This window comes from Centruroides sculpturatus, unplaced genomic scaffold (assembly GCF_000671375.1).
Source record: "Centruroides sculpturatus isolate CEXI.00-Female unplaced genomic scaffold, Cexi_2.0 scaffold1193, whole genome shotgun sequence".
NCBI lineage: Eukaryota > Metazoa > Arthropoda > Arachnida > Scorpiones > Buthidae > Centruroides > Centruroides sculpturatus.
In genome coordinates this window covers 220,432-245,060 of record NW_019385473.1, presented here as the reverse complement: position 1 = coordinate 245,060, position 24,629 = coordinate 220,432, and the positions used below count along the sequence as shown (strand labels likewise).

The 24,629-nt window shown below is 29.4% G+C and overlaps 1 protein-coding gene and 1 long non-coding RNA gene across 2 annotated transcripts in view; both read left to right on the top strand.

The window, feature by feature from the left end:
• The window catches only part of LOC111639306 (multidrug resistance-associated protein 1-like), a 106,323-nt gene that overhangs the window by 18,409 nt on the left and 63,285 nt on the right, over window positions 1–24,629 (top strand). The window contains exons 9-17 of the mRNA XM_023385161.1: window positions 2,078–2,278; window positions 2,852–3,026; window positions 11,276–11,530; window positions 11,999–12,064; window positions 12,498–12,635; window positions 16,102–16,248; window positions 18,710–18,813; window positions 20,501–20,525; window positions 23,254–23,508. Coding sequence (XP_023240929.1) covers window positions 2,078–2,278; window positions 2,852–3,026; window positions 11,276–11,530; window positions 11,999–12,064; window positions 12,498–12,635; window positions 16,102–16,248; window positions 18,710–18,813; window positions 20,501–20,525; window positions 23,254–23,508 — 1,366 coding nt within the window. The remainder of the gene's footprint in view (window positions 1–2,077; window positions 2,279–2,851; window positions 3,027–11,275; window positions 11,531–11,998; window positions 12,065–12,497; window positions 12,636–16,101; window positions 16,249–18,709; window positions 18,814–20,500; window positions 20,526–23,253; window positions 23,509–24,629) is intronic.
• On the top strand, window positions 22,724–23,682 carry LOC111639309. Its single transcript, XR_002759041.1, has 2 exons — window positions 22,724–23,508; window positions 23,580–23,682. It is a non-coding gene; the product is annotated as an uncharacterized LOC111639309 (long non-coding RNA).

Sequence of the window (24,629 nt, the reverse complement as noted above, 5' to 3'; positions counted from 1 at the left end):
ACAATCTAATTCTTTGTATAATTCTTCTAAGTTTTCATTCGTGAGTGGCTGATCATGGGCTTCCAAAAGTTCTGTCACATCTTCAGCTGTAACATCTTTTAATCCCACATCACGTGCAAGTCTGGTAATGTCTTCAATTAAATTTCTTGATGTGCTACTTCAAAATTGTGCATGAATGCTGGCAGAAGTTTATGCCAAACTCCATTTAAGTATTTTGCTGAAAATTCATCTCAAGCTGACTTGATGTTTTTAATGCCTTTTAAAATATCAAAAGACCGCCAATAGTCTTTAATTGTTTTGTGTGAAGTGTCTAAAACTCTCATCATTTCCATGAATGTATTAGAGATAATAAGCTTTGAAGGTTGCAATAACTCCTTGATCCATTGCAAAAGATCAAGAAGAAATAACTCCTTGGTTGCAAAAGAGATATTGTATTGGGAAGCATGTAAACAACCTTGACATCTAATGGTGTTCTAATTTGATCAAGGTTTTGAGGATGCCCTGGAATATTGTCCAAGAGAAGAAGTGTCTTGGGTGGTAATTTATTTTCTTCACAAAAGTGAAGCATAGTAGAGCAAAAATAACTTGTGTACCAATCTGTGAAAACATCTTGTGTGACCCAAGCTTTTTGTTCCATTTCGAATAAACTGGCAACATGTCTTTATTTAGACTCTCTAAAGCAATGATACACTAACATTGATTTAAGTTTCAAAGTTCCTGAAACATTGGCTCTCAACAAAAGAGTTAATCTATCTTTTGCAACTTTAAAACCTGGGGTGGAACATTCTTCATGAGAAATAAAAGTTTGTGCTGGTAACTTTTTCCTATAAAGCCCAGTCTCATCAACGTTAAAGATTAGGTCTGGAGAATAGTTGCCTTGTTCTACATAACCCTGAAATTCCTTAGGAAAAGCACCACAACATCTGCACGTGCTGCTTCATTGCATAATTTTACACTGTGGCAGTTACTTTGGAATTTAAATCTTATAAATCAATCCTTTCTTCCCAAAAAAGTTTCTTTGCCTCCATCTGTTTCCTTAAGATTATCACAAATTGATTTTGCTTTTCAGTTATAGCAGCTTGAGTCAAGGGAATGTTTTGTTGATTTTCATCATCCACCCATGACATTAACAATTTTTCCATTTTTTTTCAAAAATTTTATCTTTAACTCGCATATTTTACATTTACTTCCATAGACTGTTGAGCAGTGTTTAATTTTATCCGCAATTGATGTTTTCAGACTTTCTGATGACTTTCCATATCATGTCCTGACTCACATCCAACCCAAATTCTGTCTTTATTATAAATTCATTACTGATTTGTTTCAGAGTGTTTATAAAATGTGTTTTTATTGTGGCTGCACAGCTTCTTTTGGGGACCCCTCTATTTTTTCCACCATAATTCTCACTTCAATGAATCTTTTAATTGTAGACTTGTGACAATAAATTTGCATACTAGTCTTTGTTAGCTCAAACTATAAGCAATTAATAATGTACAAATGTGTTTGCATTTTTCTGGACTTTCTGTAATACAAGTATATTTACAATTCTTTACAATTATTGCTGTTGAATTTTCTTTACAAATAATAAAACTGATTCTTTGTGATGGAGAACGAATGCTGAAGGATTATAAACTTGATCTAATAAGAATAATCTTAATTGAAATTTTTTATTTTTTTTTTAAATCTGAATTTGTTACTACAATTTCTAACTTTTTCTAATTTTGTGAACCAAATCCAGATTAACAATATATAAGATATCATTTAATGCCAATGTAAGCAAATTTGTCATTTGCATTTGCCACTTTTAATTTATGGAGTTTAAATAGTATAAAAGAAATTATGATTTATATTGCATATGCTTACTGTTAAAAATTATAAATCTCATCTATATTACAAGTTATACTATTGATCTTATAAATATTTTACTTAAATTGCAAAGTATAAATAATGATTTTTAATTAATTTAAACATATTATTGGAATAAAATGTCTTATAATCGTAACATGAAAACATTATATGTATTATTCATTTTTTTACTGTAAGACAATAATAATAATAATTTATAATTTATTTATAGTATTAAAGTAATGGAAGAGCCTGAAGAAAATGTAAGACTTTTTGATGATGATGATGATACAGCAGAACCATTAGAACATAAAGTAATAAAACGATCATTGTTTCGAGCATTATTTAGGATTTGTATAAAACCATTTTTTATTGGTGCAATTTTAAACATATTGTTTGTGTTCAGCAGTTTTCTTTCACCATATTTTTTACAGTAAGATTTTTAAAAATTAATATGTAAACTAAAATTAGATTAATTAAATATATATGTATATGCAATAGATATAAATAGATATAGATGGAATACAATAGATGAGATTAGTTATTCTTCAAAATCATGAATGTTTGAATTATATAAGTGATTTATTTTAACAATTACAAATATAAATTGTTTGTCTTATTTCAAATATATAAATTATATTATATAAACAGAGAAATTTTTATTGCACATTTCTAACAACTAACATGCATTGTTTAAATTTTATGAATTTGAAGTTACTATCCGTAGACTTTAACTTACTCCTTGAGAGAGAAAGTTATACAAGTCAGTTAAAATATATTAAATTATTTTTATTTGAGTTGTTGTAAAATATTTAACAATTATCATAAAAAATATTTGAGTAATTTACTATTTTGATATATTTCTGATGAAATTTGTTTTTTTTAATTATGTTTAGTTTCTAGTTTATTTTAACTCTTTTCTTTTGAAAAACAATAATCATGATAATTACTTAATTTTAAATTGTAGAACTTTGCAAATAACTTATATTAAGTTTTTCTTCCCTAGTCTTTTATTAGATTTTATAGAAAGTCAAGATTATCTTTGGCATGGAATTTTATTTGCTATATCTTATTATCTTTCACTTGTAATTTCACAACTCTTTGAACTTCATTATGAATACATGATGGAAGTAGCTGCAATTCAAGTAAAATCAGCATTGACTTCTGCTATTTATTATAAGGTAAAAATTTAATTTTAATTTAGAATTTAAAAATTACCTTTGTTCAAAACAGAATAAAAGTGATTCTGTTTTGTTTTTTATGCAAAATAGGATAGTATAATTTATATCAGTTTAACTTTTTTAGTTCTTGAGGCCTAATTAATTTCCGCTTAGAAAATTATGTAATCTGTTGATTTTTTTATATTAAATAATTATTTCCACTTAAAAATAAATCTGACAGCCAAAAAATTTGCCATGAAATAAATACCTCGAAAAATGTGTTTTTATAGCAAAACTATATAAAAAACTTAAAAGCATTTTTTTTAGTTTATTTTATTTGATAAATATAGCTGCAGGGATTGTTATTCTTCCATTTGACACTGCATGAAAATTCACACATGCAGTCTACATTGTTTCCAAACAGGTTGACCTTGAGAACAGCTGGTGACTGCTTTTCCAGGCTGTTTATATGTATGCCGTGAGAAAATCTGTTTAAAGCAGGTGGGGAAGTAGTTTACCACATCTATTCAAATATAACAGAAAATTTTCAATTTTTATGCTATTAAAATATGGGGGATCGAAAAGAGCTATATGTAAAAATTCTACTGAATAAAAAACAAAAAAATCTGCTGATGTTATAAAAAACATCCAATAGTATTTTAAAAAATTTTACCAACGTCAAATCGGTCAAATAGAAGTTTAGAACGATTTAATTAATTTGATAAAAAAAATCCCATAAAAAAACAAAAGCGCAATTAATTAGCTAATTAATAACACATTATAAAAAATTATTTGCAGCAAAAGTAATTCACGAAATTTCCATAGGTGATAGATAACAATGTATATATGCTGGTTCATGCATTTTTGGAAAAGTTATAACCCTTAAGACCCATTTTTACTGTAACACTATGTAAACTGCCCAAGTTAACTCAGGCTAAGGACATAAAGGGTTTTAAATCTGTATTGTGCAGACTATTTTTTAAACATTAATGATAGCAAGCTATAGTATTAAATTGTTAAACAAAGACTAAATACTTTCAATAATAATCTTTATACATCAATTGTTTCACATTTTTTATTAATATTCGTTTGAATGACAATTTTACCTGCAATCACATATAACTGGTAATTTTCCTCACCTACTAATTTTTTCAGGCTTTTTCATCAAATTGACTTAATTTACTGTACTTCCATGATATCCTTAAGATACATGCTATCCATCTAACTATATAAAAATTTCAGTTAGAGTTTTTTTTTCCACTTATCATAGGCCCTAAAAAAACCACTGTAGGAAAATCTCTGCCTTAATCATGCAATCATATACAATTTTTTTGTCGTCACATGATTGCATGCACAAGGCAGCAACTTCTCACATCATTCATCACATCAAAAATGATGTTATGAATGGTGTGCATGATTGCCACAAGAGGTAGTCATGACATCATGGATGTTTGTCAGTTATGCATGACATAATAACATGGCAGTTACTATAACCTTAGACCAGTGTTTTTCAACCTTTTTCATTGAGTGGCACCCCTGATTGAAAAATAAAAAATTGTGACACCCTTGACCAGCGGCGGATCTGAATAAGGGGGCTAATGGGCCAGATAAACTTTTTGCGAAAACGAATATTACGCGCAACGCTGGGGTGGGGTCCGGGGAGGGAGTCCCTCCCCGGGAAGAAAACTTTTAAAAATTGACAATTTGAAGTAGCATTTTAATGCAAAAAAACAGCGTTTCTACGTGTTTAAAATCAAAATTTAAGTCCACTGAATTTTGTCGAAATACCTACATGTAAAATAATAGTCTCTCTATTGTTTTTTAAATCTAGTTTTATTATCAAATATATCATCATTTTATATTATTATTTTATTGATAAACAATTTTTGTTAAGTTTTTTATACTATTTTGATGCACATATAAAATAATTATTTCATTACTTTTTTCTTATCTTTTTCATATCAATTTAAAAAAAATTAAATTAAAAAAATGATAATAAATTGCTTATTTGTCATCATTGCTTTTGAATACTATGAAAGTACTGTAATATGCATTTACATGCACGCTTTTCAAAGTGCAATGCAACACTTTTTAAAGTATATTCAAGACACAAGTGTCCATGTCGTTCTTCTCTGCTGGTTGGCCTGGTACTGGGACTGGGAATGTGAAGGCCAAGTAATGTGGTTTGGGCGAACTCGTTCGTACACATAGTGTTGAACATTACATTAACATGCGATTAGTCATCGTTTCTTTGCTTACTAGATATCTAGTAGCAAAATAGAACTGACAATGAGTTATCTTGAACTACACTTAAGTAAATTTCCAAGAAAACGACTAAAGGCCCTAAACTTTGCGACACCCCAATCGTGGCACCGTGGCACCCCGGTTGAAAAACACTGCCTTAGACACTTGTTTGGTAAGAGTCTGGGATGCTATGATTATGAACAATTTTAATGTTTTTGCAGCTTTATTTCATGCCTGAAAAATACAAAAATATAATTTTGGACTTTTGAGAAATACCTCAGCCTTCTCATCATTTATTTTTAGCTGAGCTTGTTCCACATTAACCCTTGCAGCTATTGCAAAGTTTGAAGAGCTCCCTATAGGAGTCTTATCATGGATATTATTCTGTAAAAAAACAATATCTCATAAACTAAACAACATATGATGTGTCTTCTCTGCATGTATAGATAAGATATTACAGGGTTTTCGTACATGACAAATTTAAGCAGAAGTTACATGCAGCATAATTACATGTGAAAAATTAGCATGAAATTATCACCTTATATGTGCCTTGTGTGAAGAAAAAATTGCATGTGATTACAAGTTGCATGTTAGAGTAGATGTGAGATTAACATATACTAAAATTACTAAAATTTAAAAATATCTTTTACTATGTTTTATTTTGTATTTATTATGGAATGTATTTGAACATCACACTCCAATTGGTATGGCCTATCAGTTGGATATTGCTCTTTGAATGATAAACATATTTTTGGATAAATTCTATATTGAAATTATTTTATTGTAAAGTTTTTAAACACAATATTAAAATTTATATTCTAAACGTGGTTGTAAATTTAAAAACAACAGATGTTTAGTTGAGTAGCTTTTACATCGCTGTAATCGGCATTTTATACAATGTAAATTAGTAAATAGATTTCATTCCAGAAATAAATTTCAAGAATTTTAAAATAAACTTTTTACACTCGAGTTTATTATAAATTGTTAAAAATTTCAAAATTACTTACACAGGACAATCAAAGAGGCACTAACGGCTGCTGACTCTAACCAAGTAACATGGTGTACGTGGCATATCAGTTCTTTTCTATGAAGTTTACGCGTTACGTTCAATGCAATTACACTTCGGCTGATATACGCATCGTCACCCGGAGTAAATTCTACGAACAGTTCACTGATTGAAGTAACATTCGTGCCACCTAATAACCAGTATATATGTCGTACAGGTGGAACTGCACCTCTTGCGACGCACTGTACAGTTATACGAGTCGGTTCACGAACTGTTATAGTTGCTTGATGAGCTAATCTTCTGCCTTCCATTACCAAGAAAGGATCTTCCGGCGGTACTGAGGGGAAAACATTTTATACATTATATCGATCATGAGTATTTTCAAGATTATTGATCGATTGCTAGTATTATACTCAATTCAGTTTTCAAAATTTAAATTAAAAACAATTGTTAAATCGATTCATAAAGATGAAAAAAAAATGCATATAAACGATATCATTTATGATCGTACATCATGATATCATTTTTACATTTTTTAGAAAAAAAATATTTGTTTATAAATTTGAATAATGCAATACACATTAGCAAACTAAAAGCGTTCCTTTAGCTTTCAGAAACTGTTGTATATCATTTTAAAGAAAAAAAAATCCTACGGTGCATAAAAAAGAATTTTGATGTTTTCGGTTCAGTTAGTTTTATAACACACTACAGAAAGAGTTATCGATAGTCCAGATGGCGTCTGTTGCAGACAACTCATAAAAAAAATGTTTTGCTTTACAAAGATTTCGGAATTAAAAAAGATAAAAAAGAAAAATTAAGTTATGCAAACGCATCAATCAATTAATACATATTTCGAAGTGGAGAAAAGCCTGAGAGAACACGATTTAAAAATACTTTTTACTACTTTGTTAAATATACTTTTTTTTTTTTAAATTAAAATATTAAGTCGTACCATTCGAAGGTTATCTTTATGATATTTAATGTCTCTNTCTCGGGCTACTCAAATATTTTACGTTTTTGATACTAAATTAACATCTGAAGTATAATTTTTTATTGTTTTTATATTTTTCAATAAATTTATTTTGTTTGTACAAAATAAAAAAATAATTTTTAACGATACAATAGTCTTTGTTAGGCTTAACATCAACGAAAATTCAACGCGAAGCAACACGAAACGGAGAGAAATTTCAACATGGGATAAATTAATATATTTTTTCGTACATGATTCGTTATCCAAAAAATAAGTTATTCGAACCACCCCAGTCCCCAATTGATTCGGATAAACGACACACTACTGTATTTTATAAAATAATTTTTTTTTATTGTATTTTATGATTTATCTGAATACAAGGTACACCCCTATTTTTGGAACCCATTTTTAGGAAAAAATATTTCTTTGGATATAAGAATCCTTCCAGTTTTCTAGCCAGTTTTCAGAACAAAATGTTTTAAAATTGCATATTTTGTGATAAGTTTAAATTATGCATCATAACTCTTCCAAACACTGCACAAAATTTAATTTGCTTGTGTAGAATGAACTTCTGGTACCTTCTGCAATTCCATGTTGTATTGTTTATGCTAAAATTGATTAAAGGCAAGTGACTCAAGGGTGCTCTGCCTAAAAACTGTTTACTTGTTTCTTTGTGCAGGTGTAAGGAACCAAGTCCGAGCATTATTTTTAGTTATTTTTATTTTGCTTTTTATTCTATTTTGTTTGGGGCTTATGTTTTGTTAGAATGAAGGTTTCCTCACCATTCACCTTAGAAACTTAAAAATAGAAAAAAGAAAACCAACTCGCTGACAAAAAAAAGCGCCGTAGAAAAAACTTGTGCACACTTGCGCTCCTGAGTGGGAAAAAAGTAAGTCTGCATCGAAAAAGAGGGGGGAGGCCCCACAAGCACAACTTAGGAACTTGCTAAACCGTAACGAAGAAAACATCCCAAAAAGTGTCAAAAAGAATAATGTAAAAGGTTAGCGAGTATTGTCGGAAAATAGGCTGCCAGGCAGAAAGGAAAAGTTTATTGTTAGCAAATAAGTATGTAAATGAGGGGAGTGATCTCAATCAGAATTGTGACGTCACCTCATAGTATAAAGTCCAAACCTCAAGTGAAGATGACCAAGGTGAGCTTCTGTTAGCAATGAGCGTGGTGAGCTTCGTAGCAGCGAACAACAAGAGGTGTCCAATAGCGATAAAATGGTTCCAAGGTGATTTGAAGTTATTCGATTTGTGGATCGAAGATTAGAGAAAGTCTTGAGAGTTGAGGAAAAAGGTTCCTAGTATATTGAGGTGACGATTAGGACCTTAGTTCATAAGAATTGTTATACATAAGTTAAGTCTTTGAATTTTTTTTTGTCGAATTCCAAAGATTTAAGTTAGCAAATAGATTGATTTGAGTTTTGTCGAGTTGATTCTTATTGATTTTTTCTTTGAATAAATTTGTTGTTGATTGTTACTAATTTTTGTACATAGTCGTTATTAGAATTATTATTAAATATTGGATTGTTTTTTGACTAACTTTGTCATTATTTCTTTCGGTGTACACTTAAAGTCCAGGCCTGGCATATTAACGCAAATCTGCGTAAAGTACCCATTAGGTAACGGCTATTTCCGGCACAAAGTCGTGTCACTAATTGTTGTAAAAGGCATAAAAATAACTTAGTACTTTACACAGGTATGGCTCAATACTCAACTTGTGACAAAATTGAACTTAAGCAAGTATTTTTGGCTTTCAGTGCACTTCATATGTTGATCAAAAATTATTTGACAACATATTTAGTTGAATTTTGGTAATTAAGAAGTAATGGCCCAAAAATTCTTCTCTGGAGGCTGGTGATAGAATATTTGAAATAACAGTGGACAGAAATGCCTAAGCACATGTCACATCTCCAAAAAAGTTGTGGAAAAATTTCCAAATGTAAGGCACACAGCATTTTTACAGTGCCAAAGTTGATTAAAAAAAGTCCACTTTATATTCAGATAAATATGGTATAGTGGTTCTTCATACTTTGAATTTAATTCATTCCAGGAGGCCATTCAAACTTGGAGTTATTTGAAGTCCAAATCAATTTTTTCCATTAGAAATAACAGAAGGTGATTTAATTCATTACAAACCCTAAACAATATCCATTTCAATAAAATTAGAATAGCAAATACACATAATTTAAGGCAAAAATAACACAATTAAACATCTTAATAAAAACATAAAACAATAAATAAAATATGTAAATATTGTATAATAAAATGAAAATTGCATTTATTGGTCATACATCATTGACTTTAGCATCTTAAACATGGCTGCCAGATCCTCCACATGTGTACTGCTTTCATGCTTTGCAATAATTTCTTTTTTTATTTCAATCATCAATATTATAAGCATCCTCTTAGACTTTGTTGCTTCCACACACTTCTCAGGTACTATGGTTAATAATTAAAGGTTATATTGGGTTGAATAGCCAGTTTTTGCATATTTTTAACAGTAGTCATTACTTAATATAGATATGTGATTTAATTATAACAGTTGTAAAATTTAACATATTATTGCTAATGTGAGATTGTATTCTTTGTTTAGAAGCTTACTCTAAACTGTTTACTTCACAAAAGGCAACAGTTTACTGGTTAATATTAATAAAACTCCTAACTCAATAACCAAACAACCAGTAATATAAACACTCGCTTAAAAAGCAAACATCATTATCATTATTTTTAAAGGACATTTTCAGGCTATGGTTATGTCTTCGCCAATAAGCAATGTAGAAGATCTGAATCATGCAAAAATCATGTAATTCCATCTTACAATTCCAGCCTGATTGAATGAATAGGATTTGATGATATCTCATGAATTTGTTTGCTGCTGTAAGTTGTTTGAAGAATTTGATAAAAATGAAACTACTAATATTGCAAAACTAATTCTCAAGCATTAACCATTTGTGTACAGAAAATTTGCTCATATACATTGTTTATCTTTCAAGATTTATGGAATAGGAAATTAGTAAGACATTAAAAACCAATTAATATCTGGAATATCTTGTAAGGAGTTGAAGTGCAGTCATTATTTTATGTTTTGGATGTTATTTTAATTTAATTTTCTTTTTGGGGTCTTATTTTTAGGATGGAAACTCCTAATAAACCCTCAATGTACTAAATTTCAAAAAGAAAGGCAAAAGATACTAATATGCATCGGTGACTGATCCCATGATGCACATATGTAAATAGGGCAGTGCAGAGCTACACCGAGAACCAGATAAAAGATAATACATCCATCCAGCAGTGTGGTGTAGCTCCCAACAGCAACTGTTGTAGAAACTTCTCTGGCATTCTTAATAAGTGATCAACATAGGAAACGTATACTTTCAGTATTCTTTTTTTGATTGAGATTTGAATTTATTTTTGATTTGATCTGATTTAATTTGATATATATAATGAAAGTATTCCTTTAATTGTTTATTTTGTCGACTTTTTGAGTAATTGAAATATATACTCTAACTCTAGTTATAATTAATTGTTGTTGTTGTTTTGTTTATATACTACTGATCAATTTAATAAATATTTATTGTGGATTTGTACTTATAAGTGTTTTGATTTTTATATTTTGTTCCCATAAAGTCCAGACCTGGTACTTAACCCTAACTTGTGTAACCCCACCTTTTGTGTCACGCAGTATGTTACACTCATACTGCGTGACTTAAGTTAATTTCAATATATATATTTTTTCTTTAAATATCTTTATTCAATGTATTAATTATAGAATATATTTGAGTATGATATAAATGAAAGACATGTTTTTAATTGTTCAGAGTGGAGGACTTTAAGTAAAAATGATTGTTATAATGATGATGAAAAATTTTATGATGATTTGGTTCTCTAATTTAATTATAAATTCCTTGGATTTAAATAATATTTGTAATGAAATAAATATTTGCAAATTAAAAATTTTTTCACATAATACATATGTATGTAAAATATTTATGTAAATATTGCTTGTGATTAATGTTAATTTTTATTTCTTGATGAATATTTCAGGTATTTCATCTTAGCCCAGTTTCTAGGAAAGAATATCCAGCTGGTGATATTGTCAATATGATGTCAGTTGATGTTATTGAATTATTTGAGTTTACTATGTACTTTAGTCAGTTATGGTCTGTTCCTTTAACATTGACAATTGGTATATATTTTGTTTGGCAATATCTTGGAATTGCTACTTTAGCAGGACTAATTGTGATAATAATCTTAGCTCCAATTACTGTTGTTTTAGCAAAAGTTTGTGATATATTTCAGGTATATTTATTATTATATATTTTAAAAAAGCAAAATGATTTTCATATTATTATTTATTTATTATTATACAGACAGACCTCTACTTATATAAATCTTACTTATGTAAATCTGCACTTAACTAAAAAATCTCTGGTGCACAGAATTTATGGACAGTGCTTATGCAAAGCAAGCAAAGTAAGTTATACACAGTTTTGCACAGCCAGACAAGGTAGGCTGCTTTGCATCTTCTCAGTTTAACATTGTATAGTTTTGTTATTTCTGTATTTGCAATAAAGACATAGGTTATTTAAAGGTAGGCTCTAAGGCAGACTAAGCTAAGTTACAATTTGGAAAATCTTATATATGTAACATTTTGATTTATGTAATAAGTTATGGACCATTCTATTTACATAACTTGAGGACTGTCTGTACTATTTTTTATTGAAAATTTAAAATAAAAACATTTAATATATATATTTTTTATTTTAGCAAAAACAAATGGACTTGAAAGATGATAGAATTAGAGTTATGAATGAAATTTTAAATGGCATGAAGGTAGTGCAAAAATTAGAATTTTATAAAGTCATAGTTTTATTTGAATTATAATATAATTTTATACTAAAAATAATTTAATCTTATTCTGAAAAATTATCATTAACAATTATAATTTACAAATATTTAATTAAATTGTTTAAAATAAAATAATATAAAAAATTTTGTTATTTAATGTTTGTATTTTGAAGAAATTTTTGACAATATCAAAAGTTTCTTCAAATTATTCAAATTGGGATATGAAAAATCTGAATTAAAAAGTAGGAATCTTGTTAATAGCAAAAACAATTTGTTCCTTCTCACATAATAAGAAAATATTAATTAATTTAAATTAATATATGTTCCATTAAATATAGTGTTTTTATGTAGAAACAAATTTAAAAATTTTTAAATACATTATAATAAGATTTAAAATTAAAACAATTTTTTTTTTCAGATTTTGAAACTATATGCTTGGGAATTGCCTTTTATGAAAAAAGTGAATGATATACGTAAAAGAGAAATATCATTTTTAAGAAAATATTATTATATTGATTCAACATTTTCATTTTTATGGAATTTAGCTCCTACTTTAGTAAGAATTATATGCATTTTTATTTATTTTTGTACATTTGACTTGTCTTATATAATATCATTTGTCATATTTATAAATATTAATAATTTTTGTAAAGTAAATTATATATCTAATTAACATAATCAGTCCATTGGATGAATCATATATTAGTACATTTTTATTTTTTATGTATAAGACCTCAGATTAAGAATATTTTTATGTTGAAAATGTAATGCATCTTCAGCAGAAAGATAATTGTAAGTTTTTTGGTGTGCTTCTTAAGTAACTTGGTTGACTTACTTTTTAAAGTTTTTCACATATAATATTATTTTTTACAATTTTTAAATTTTCATACTTCTAAATTTTGTAGCTACTGTAATACTGTAACATTACCATATTTTTCACTTATAAGATCCACTTTTTTGACAAGAGTATGTCTTGTTTATAAAATCGTACTGCCTGATATTCTTACCAGCATAGAGGTATGAAGGAGTACATGTAGAGAGTTGATATTTGGCACAGAGTTGTGACAATGCCGAAGGGCCTCCCTATACTTCGGCACCACGTCAGCGAAGATCGCAATGACAAGTTTCGTCAGGACTGACACCACTGTGTCTTTACGAACAGACACAGAAACCATTGTATTCTCGTGTGAATGATCACGTGTGTGAATGAACAGATTCGGGATGGAGGGAGAGACAGCACACTGGAAGTAACTTACTCAGAGACGGGTTAACGTAACAACTATTTAATTGGTAACTATAGGCCATACAGGATATATCAATTTTAAATATGCAAGCTGTCAGAGATCTTTGCTACAATTGATATTAGATATATATATATATATATATAATAGACATTAAAATGGATCTAAGATTTCAGTTATAGTTCCGCAGTTCTCAAGAGAGAGAGAGTTTACAGAAGTTGCGCATGGTGATAAATACCTTGAGTTTTAGTGAGTTGCTAGTAGGTCTTGACAACGAAGTTAGTCCAGTTAGGCAATCAAGTATTTTGGGTCGATGTTAATCTAGAGAATAGGCACTTAAATAAGTCTGGTGGTCCAGTGAAAAGCACAACGCACATGGAAAAAGATACAGAACTTGAGACTGATCTCTTCAAGGACGGGGCGATGACTGCGTCACTCTGTTGTTCTGTTTTAATGTTGTACTGTTGAAATTGAGAAATTAAGTCGAAAGGTGATGAGAAAGCATGGTTATTAGGCCTGAGAACTTAACAGATATTTAGCTCCCAGGTGTAAAAGTTGACAGTTATTTAACGAAAGTATAGCTACGATGTGATATTATGATGTAATGATATAAATATACTGAAAGTCTGGATTCGGATCCTCACAGAGTATTAGGTGCCCAAATCATTTGCGCATAAAAAAATCCAGACTCGTAGGTAGTCAGTTGACCGAGAATCGAGTCAAAATAAAATCCAAAATAGCGACTCTCTTCTACCAACAGGCAAAACAGCCACCTCACCCCACCAAAGTCAGGTAGGGGAGAGTACCACCCACAGTCATTCTAAGAAGTGAACTCTGACCTTAGGACCGAACACGTAGTTTCTTCTATGTTAAATAAAATTTGTAATCTAATTTTGTAAATTTGGGAGTGCTTCAAATATGACATTAAAATGGTTTTATGTTGTTACAAGTGGGTTTTTTTTTAACATTATCTAGTATAGTAAAATCATAGGACCGATAAAAATTTGACGTTATATTAGGGTTGTCGTTGTCAATGAATTATAATTGGGTTAAACTGTATATTGTTTGTGCAAAATAAAAAAATAATTTTGGACAATACAATAGCCACGATTATTTTTTCAAAAATGGGAACTTTTCATTATTCATCGACAAAATTGAACCTGGGCCGACACGCAATGGAGAGAAATTTTAAAATTAGATAGGTTAATTTCATCAAAGATGCATCATGGACGATCTCATGGTCATAGCTGGTGAAGTTTGAACAATCACACCCAAAAGCAGCGATATCAAAGAAGATAGGAGAATGAGAACGAGACCTGCTTTGAGCATCAAAGTGATTCCATCTCCGAGATGTAGTCTTGTCCCAAATACAGTTTTGCCATTTTACTTGTTTAGCAATATACTCTCCGTAAACATTGAGACATTTATCCCAATGTGATATTACTTTAAACCAGTGGTTCTTAACCTTTTTATACTCGCGGCCCACCAAATATTTCATAATTTTTTTGTGACCCCCATTTTTTTAAATAATAATTTATATTTGTTAAATTATCTATAATAAATTGATTTTTTTATTATTGCTTTATTTTTAAAATTCCAAGCATTAATAGTTTCTTAGAATTACTTTGGAATAAAAGAAGTAAATACTGCAATGTAAGTAGCATATTTGCATTTATTTCTTCTGTACTAACAAAGTTGTAAGTAGGAAGAAATAAGAAATAAATAAAAAAAACTAAATACGAAAACTTTATCTTTCTTATTTCGCTTTTCAATATGATATTCGGTTATATATCAATTTTCTTTTTATTATATTCTGAAGGAAATTTTGCATAATTTGGCGGCCCCCGGAAAACTTCTTATGGACCCCCAGGGGGCCGCGGCTCCCTGTTAAGAAACACTGCTTTAAACATCTGTTCATGGTACTGTTGCTTGAAGTAGTCCAGAACAGTATCTTCCAATTCCTCTTGATCTGCAAAGTGTTTCCCCACCAAAAATTTCTTTAAAGGTCTGAATAAATGAAAATCCAAAGGTGGGCTAAATTTAGACTATATTCCACATGTCAAATCAAACCAAACTATGGTTGTCACAGCAGAATTGGGAGGTCCTGCAACATCCCCCATATAGTCCAAATTTAGCCCACTATTGGATTTTCATTTATTTTGCAGATCAGGAGGAATTGGAAGATACTGTTCTGGACTACTACAAGCAACTTCACAACCATGAAGGGATGTTTAAAGTAGTGTCATGCTGGGATAAATGTCTTAACATTTATGGCAAGTATGTCAAGAAATAAACAAAAATATGTAGTTTTTGTGGAATGTATTAAATATTTTTTAAAATTATAAATGTTAGTGTAATTTTGGCCTGTACATTTAATATTGGACTCCCTTGTATATTAGAGAATTACAGTCCTTATTCTACTGATTTGTACTTAGTGTCTGAATAAAAATTTTTCTATTTATCATATACCACTATATGTAGAATTGTCCATAATTCAAACTGGCCTTTTTTTTTTTTTTTTTCCTGTTTCCTCAAATTTGAGATTTAAAGGTTTTACTGTACTTTGAAAAATATGAATTAAAATTTTATATTATTTGTCTTTCTGTGACTTTGTGACTTTTTTCATTTTTGAATCTTTGAACAAATTTTGTTTAATATAAGTATACAAATTATGAATTAATATAATATAAGAAAATTTTGAATATGAATTTATTTTTATTTAATATTTGTTGTGTAGATATCATTGAAATTATTATATGAAAATTATTTTTTATTTTATAGATATCAATTGCTTGTTTTGGTACTTATGTTTTAATGGATAAAAATCATATTCTTGATACAAAAATAGTTTTTGTATCGCTTAATCTGTTTAATATTCTGCGACTTCCCATGGGTTTACTTCCTGATTTATTATCTCGTCTTATTAAGGTAAGAAATAAAATTTGCAGTAAAATGAATCTGGTTAATAAATTTTTAAAACATAAACATATATATAATCATTGTCATAATTAACCATTGTCAATCCACAGCTGGATAAAGATCTTCTCTAATTTTTTTCATTTTTCCCTGTCCAATGCTTCGGTTTTCCAATTTATGTCAACCACTTTCCTTATTTTGTTGAAACACACACACATACACACACTATATATATATATAAATGTTATGTTTATGTTTTAAAAATTTATTATATTACTATTTTATAATAATATACATTATTATTATTATTATTGTTATAAAATAATTACTAAATTTTTGTGGGGTGAAAAGGTTTTATCTGCTGAAATCTATTGTGAGCTCAAGGTGTATAGGTACTATATCATGTCTCATTAAAGTGTTAGAGTGGTATCAGATATTTGCAAGTGGATGAGAAAATATGAGTGATGAAAACTTTAATGAGTGGATGGGAGGTTCTTTGTCATTCCTATACAGCCTAGATCTTTTTCTTCTGAATTTAAGGTTTTGAAGTAAAAGCTTGTAGCAACAACAACAGGAATTTTAGTTTTTGAGATCAGGATTAACAAGCTTGCTACATACTATGATAAACAGTTGAAATGCTGGTAGTTTTATTGAAAAAATAACGCACTGCTTTTCAGTCCTATAATCCTGTAAAAATATTCTGAATTTTTAAAAAATTTTTGAGATATAGTTTGAAATACTAACAGATACTTCTTTAGCATTTTGAATTCAACATATTACAACTCAAGATATGCTCAAGCTAACCAAAAAGTAGATATTATGATTAGAATTTCATATGCACAAACTAATTTTGATAACAATCGTAAAATGTATTAACAATATAACTTGAAATCTGTTATACATAATTTCACTAATTTTGATTAACAGTTCTTGAGAAATTAAAGTTCAGAAAACATTTACAGTGACATCTTAGAACTTGAATTCAATTTGTAGCTAGAGGGCATTTCAGTTTCAAAGCACTTTTTATTGCCTTGATAGAACACAACTCCACTTACAATGCATATAGTCTGTGGACCTCAGTTTATTGTTGAGACTTTTTAGAATCTACAGCCACCCCTCACTTAATGAGTGCTCAGATTAATGACCAGCTTTCCATTTCAGGGAATCCCCTTTCTTAGTATTAGTCTCATACCTGCAGTCAGTCAGTATATACTATATGAAACATTTACAATCTTTGAAACTTCATATTTTGTTTATAAATTTATATTTTATTGTGCATCGCATAGTATAAGATGTCAGCAAAAAGAAATAGCATGACTTCACCTGGAGGAAACACCAAGAATCAAAGGAAGGGTGTAGCAGTGTAACAGCACTTGGAAGATGAATAAGAAAGAATAGAAGTGTGAGACTAGCCGGGGTTACTACTCCGCTAGGATAGTTAGTACCACTTAATCGGCGCTAGTTGGTGAAACTAGTTCTTGGTCGTCCAAAAGAATGGCTTTTCCCAATCTAAGGAAATTCGAGTTTGGAGGGACTTACAGTTCAAATAAATTTAGAGCGGAAGTTGGGGATGGCAAATTCTTCTTCTTCCTCGTCAGGACTTCCCAACACCAGTTTATCAATTTATCGTTACGCGGATAAACACGCGTGTGGATATGATATAGATTTGATTCAGAGAGTTAACAAGAGACATTTCTTTAACCAATAAAGAAAATTTAATAACTATAATAAACAAAATCATACAAAGAAAAATGGAAATAATTAAATATTCAAAGACAATCGATTGAAACAACGAATAAATCAAATTAAACGCGCCGAGAGAGAGAGCTCACAAATTCATGATAAACATACAACCTCTTTAGTTGATTTTATCTTCTTCTTGATTTGTGGATTTTACTTCGTTCCTCTATTTCTCAGAGTTCTGTTCATGGAGAGGTCTTGATAGGCACAATATAAAACATATCTTCTATTTTCCTAACTAACTCAATTTATCATGGAATAATTTTGTCTAATGGACGTTGCCTTCTAGATACGATACGGCTCCGGACTAAGGACGTTGGCCTTAGGAGCTTGAATGGACTACGTCTTCCCTTCTTGGGATCTTCTGGCGTACTCCGAACTAAGGGAGTACGCCAGACAAGGAGACAATATGGGAACTTCTTTCCACTTCCAGATCTGCGGACGTACTCCCCGAATTCTGCTAAACCTTGACTATATCTCTTGATTTACGACCAATCATCATACTTGGATTCTTTCACGTGAACGGATGAAAAAGGGAATAAAAGAGGGGTCGACAATTCTCATGATGGTGAGATTTGTAACAGATAAGGGAAAAACAAAGGATGCTTCAGTTTCCGTTAAAGGAAGCAACTGTTTAATCAGTTTTCCCACGTTAGAAAACTGTTAATTTCTCACCAAAATGAAAGAATATTTTTCTACAAAAATTTAACTTTATTTTTAAATTATTATTTAGACCCAGGGGCTATTTGGATCTCACAGAAGTACAAGAGAAGTTCATTGTAAAGGGGTTAGCTGGTGTGTTCTTGAAATTGAATATGGCTGTATTAGAACTAGAAAGTATGGATTTGAATGTTGAATAATTCATGAAAGTAAAATGGCAAGTGAATGAACCTTTATGATGCTGTCATAAAATTTATGAAGAAAAAAGGAAAATTACAAAGCAGATTACACTAATGAGATTCTTCTTGAAAGCTATACTCAGGACTTCTATCCCTATAAGTACTTCCATTTGTTTGCAGTCATCTCCCTTAACCTAGCTCCCTATAGCTTTTGATTACTGTGCTGATAACTTCGAAGATGACACTGATGTTTGGAACTTTTATCATATGTTGAAGGATTTGATGACTAAAATATTAATCTGAAATCTTTTTTAAACAAATGAACTTTAATATTTTTGGTATAGCATTTAAAAATTTTTGCCAATTGTATTTTTATATTCTGTAATATGTAAGAAATGAAAATTAAAGCAAAGTTATTAAGTTAGATTTTCCTACAGTTCATTTCTTTATCAACAGTAAATAAAACAATTAAGCTCCTCATTTATTGATCCATTTGCTTAATGGCCTAGTTGTAGGAACAGAACTTGGTTGTTAAGTGAGGAGCACTTGTACTGCTTTTATTTCATTATATAGCAAGCTATTGGATTAAATTGGCAGTTAACAGCACAGTTCAAAATCAATTGGCTTAATTTGCAATATTTTTATGGCTTATATTTTGTACTGTCCAGCATGTAAACATAGCTTAATCCATGGATATCTAGTTACAGAAAAAGCTGAAACAAAATGGATGGTAGAGGATATCTGAGTAGAGTAAGTAAATACTAAATTGATAAATGATGGCACTCACTTGATATGGTTTTTTGTACCATATATGCAGAAAGTGTTTTTTCTTATAACATGATCAAATATTTTAGACCCCATGGTCTGCATTATATTGAGTCACCATTGGATTTATTTATTAGACTAAGTCTAACTAACTTAGAATATGTGTTTTAAAAATAAGTAAAAATTGGTTTTTACAGAAATTTCAGAAAGTATAAAAACATTAATTTAGGTTTTATTAGATACACATTTAGAGATTTAATAAAATAAGCTCTAATAAATTTGGTTTACTAGCACAACTACAATGCCATGTCTTACATTATAAATTTTTAAAATATTAATAAAATTAGATGAATTTGTGTTTGCATATCATTTGCTCTAGAGGTCCGTTGACATACAGTGCAAATGGCTATTATGTCAAAGGTATGTAAATAAACACATATCATTAATAATAAATACATGCATGCATAAGCAAAAACAAAAAAAACCATACTTAGCACTGCAAATGACTGCTATATTGAAGGACTTCTAAATTGCCCAGTATATTACAAAGTGCCATCTCAAATACTCATCTTGGTTCTGCTCTCGTAAAGGGTAATGTTGAGACTATTTTAGGAAAAATCTTGAATTATCAGAATGACATGAGGTTGTACAGTTTTTAATAGAAGATGGACTATTAGCTGAACTCCCTGTTAATCTCACCAAGAACCAAATCCAAGTCCTCTGGCTTGGACTACTTATAATGAATTTTGTCAGCAACTAGTTAGCTTTTGTAAATAAACTTCTTGCATAGTTTTTGGCAGAAACTCATGGATTATACATGATAACAAGAATAAATTTTTTTACAGATAAAAATATTAAACATTACCCACTGAATTGTCTTTTGTCTATAAAAACTTAAATTAACTGTTTAAATTTATCAGGTATGATGTCATTCAATTTATTAAAGTATGTTTAAGAGGGGACTGTGATTATTAATTACATACTAATTTCTTCTTAAGCATATAAATGATATATTTATGTGAAATGAATTAATGTTATAAAGNTTGAGTTTTGTCGAGTTGATTCTTATTGATTTTTTCTTTGAATAAATTTGTTGTTGATTGTTACTAATTTTTGTACATAGTCGTTATTAGAATTATTATTAAATATTGGATTGTTTTTTGACTAACTTTGTCATTATTTCTTTCGGTGTACACTTAAAGTCCAGGCCTGGCATATTAACGCAAATCTGCGTAAAGTACCCATTAGGTAACGGCTATTTCCGGCACAAAGTCGTGTCACTAATTGTTGTAAAAGGCATAAAAATAACTTAGTACTTTACACAGGTATGGCTCAATACTCAACTTGTGACAAAATTGAACTTAAGCAAGTATTTTTGGCTTTCAGTGCACTTCATATGTTGATCAAAAATTATTTGACAACATATTTAGTTGAATTTTGGTAATTAAGAAGTAATGGCCCAAAAATTCTTCTCTGGAGGCTGGTGATAGAATATTTGAAATAACAGTGGACAGAAATGCCTAAGCACATGTCACATCTCCAAAAAAGTTGTGGAAAAATTTCCAAATGTAAGGCACACAGCATTTTTACAGTGCCAAAGTTGATTAAAAAAAGTCCACTTTATATTCAGATAAATATGGTATAGTGGTTCTTCATACTTTGAATTTAATTCATTCCAGGAGGCCATTCAAACTTGGAGTTATTTGAAGTCCAAATCAATTTTTTCCATTAGAAATAACAGAAGGTGATTTAATTCATTACAAACCCTAAACAATATCCATTTCAATAAAATTAGAATAGCAAATACACATAATTTAAGGCAAAAATAACACAATTAAACATCTTAATAAAAACATAAAACAATAAATAAAATATGTAAATATTGTATAATAAAATGAAAATTGCATTTATTGGTCATACATCATTGACTTTAGCATCTTAAACATGGCTGCCAGATCCTCCACATGTGTACTGCTTTCATGCTTTGCAATAATTTCTTTTTTTATTTCAATCATCAATATTATAAGCATCCTCTTAGACTTTGTTGCTTCCACACACTTCTCAGGTACTATGGTTAATAATTAAAGGTTATATTGGGTTGAATAGCCAGTTTTTGCATATTTTTAACAGTAGTCATTACTTAATATAGATATGTGATTTAATTATAACAGTTGTAAAATTTAACATATTATTGCTAATGTGAGATTGTATTCTTTGTTTAGAAGCTTACTCTAAACTGTTTACTTCACAAAAGGCAACAGTTTACTGGTTAATATTAATAAAACTCCTAACTCAATAACCAAACAACCAGTAATATAAACACTCGCTTAAAAAGCAAACATCATTATCATTATTTTTAAAGGACATTTTCAGGCTATGGTTATGTCTTCGCCAATAAGCAATGTAGAAGATCTGAATCATGCAAAAATCATGTAATTCCATCTTACAATTCCAGCCTGATTGAATGAATAGGATTTGATGATATCTCATGAATTTGTTTGCTGCTGTAAGTTGTTTGAAGAATTTGATAAAAATGAAACTACTAATATTGCAAAACTAATTCTCAAGCATTAACCATTTGTGTACAGAAAATTTGCTCATATACATTGTTTATCTTTCAAGATTTATGGAATAGGAAATTAGTAAGACATTAAAAACCAATTAATATCTGGAATATCTTGTAAGGAGTTGAAGTGCAGTCATTATTTTATGTTTTGGATGTTATTTTAATTTAATTTTCTTTTTGGGGTCTTATTTTTAGGATGGAAACTCCTAATAAACCCTCAATGTACTAAATTTCAAAAAGAAAGGCAAAAGATACTAATATGCATCGGTGACTGATCCCATGATGCACATATGTAAATAGGGCAGTGCAGAGCTACACCGAGAACCAGATAAAAGATAATACATCCATCCAGCAGTGTGGTGTAGCTCCCAACAGCAACTGTTGTAGAAACTTCTCTGGCATTCTTAATAAGTGATCAACATAGGAAACGTATACTTTCAGTATTCTTTTTTTGATTGAGATTTGAATTTATTTTTGATTTGATCTGATTTAATTTGATATATATAATGAAAGTATTCCTTTAATTGTTTATTTTGTCGACTTTTTGAGTAATTGAAATATATACTCTAACTCTAGTTATAATTAATTGTTGTTGTTGTTTTGTTTATATACTACTGATCAATTTAATAAATATTTATTGTGGATTTGTACTTATAAGTGTTTTGATTTTTATATTTTGTTCCCATAAAGTCCAGACCTGGTACTTAACCCTAACTTGTGTAACCCCACCTTTTGTGTCACGCAGTATGTTACACTCATACTGCGTGACTTAAGTTAATTTCAATATATATATTTTTTCTTTAAATATCTTTATTCAATGTATTAATTATAGAATATATTTGAGTATGATATAAATGAAAGACATGTTTTTAATTGTTCAGAGTGGAGGACTTTAAGTAAAAATGATTGTTATAATGATGATGAAAAATTTTATGATGATTTGGTTCTCTAATTTAATTATAAATTCCTTGGATTTAAATAATATTTGTAATGAAATAAATATTTGCAAATTAAAAATTTTTTCACATAATACATATGTATGTAAAATATTTATGTAAATATTGCTTGTGATTAATGTTAATTTTTATTTCTTGATGAATATTTCAGGTATTTCATCTTAGCCCAGTTTCTAGGAAAGAATATCCAGCTGGTGATATTGTCAATATGATGTCAGTTGATGTTATTGAATTATTTGAGTTTACTATGTACTTTAGTCAGTTATGGTCTGTTCCTTTAACATTGACAATTGGTATATATTTTGTTTGGCAATATCTTGGAATTGCTACTTTAGCAGGACTAATTGTGATAATAATCTTAGCTCCAATTACTGTTGTTTTAGCAAAAGTTTGTGATATATTTCAGGTATATTTATTATTATATATTTTAAAAAAGCAAAATGATTTTCATATTATTATTTATTTATTATTATACAGACAGACCTCTACTTATATAAATCTTACTTATGTAAATCTGCACTTAACTAAAAAATCTCTGGTGCACAGAATTTATGGACAGTGCTTATGCAAAGCAAGCAAAGTAAGTTATACACAGTTTTGCACAGCCAGACAAGGTAGGCTGCTTTGCATCTTCTCAGTTTAACATTGTATAGTTTTGTTATTTCTGTATTTGCAATAAAGACATAGGTTATTTAAAGGTAGGCTCTAAGGCAGACTAAGCTAAGTTACAATTTGGAAAATCNAAGTGCTACTAGGCTAAAAGGTAAATTACATTCAATTTTCGTAATTAAATATATTAGAACTATATAATTACTTCATTTATTAATTACAATTTATTAGGAAACTCAATTTTTCGGTTACAAGTAAATTGCATTAAGTTTTGTTTTTAAAAAAAAGATATTTATATTTTTAATATTAAGCCTAACTGTAGATTATGAACACACATTGGGGTTTCCCCTCACACGGTCCTAGAATCTTGCCTTTAAGTTGTTAACTTTTAGATATTTTGATTTGCATGTAATTATATTGATGCTCAATATTATTTATTAGAAAATAATTAGATAATTAGCTCCTTAACTAGTTAATTAGTTTTTAGAATTTTATTAAAAAAATTGTGAAATTTATTTATTTATTCATTTGCTAAAAAGTAATTATAACATTATTCAAATTATCTTATTTTAACATTTTAAAGCATTTTTGAATAACTGGCATGTTGCTTGGTGAAATGGCTTAAATGCTCATATTTATGGTTGAAGATCGAGAATTGGAAGTTATCCAATAAGTATTGGTGTAACAAAATTAATGTGAACGGTGGTGAATAACTTAACTCTGATTCTTGATCCTTGGTTGTGAATGTGGTGGTAATACGGTTGAATGTGCTAGCTGATGATGTCGGCTCGCTTATTCTGCCGTATTTGGGAGCTCTGTCAGGAAATGTGCTTGGTGTTGATCTTTTAGATAGTATCTCTGTCTAAGCTGATATTCGTAAACTAACGAGTTACAAAACTAATGACTGGCTGGTTAAGT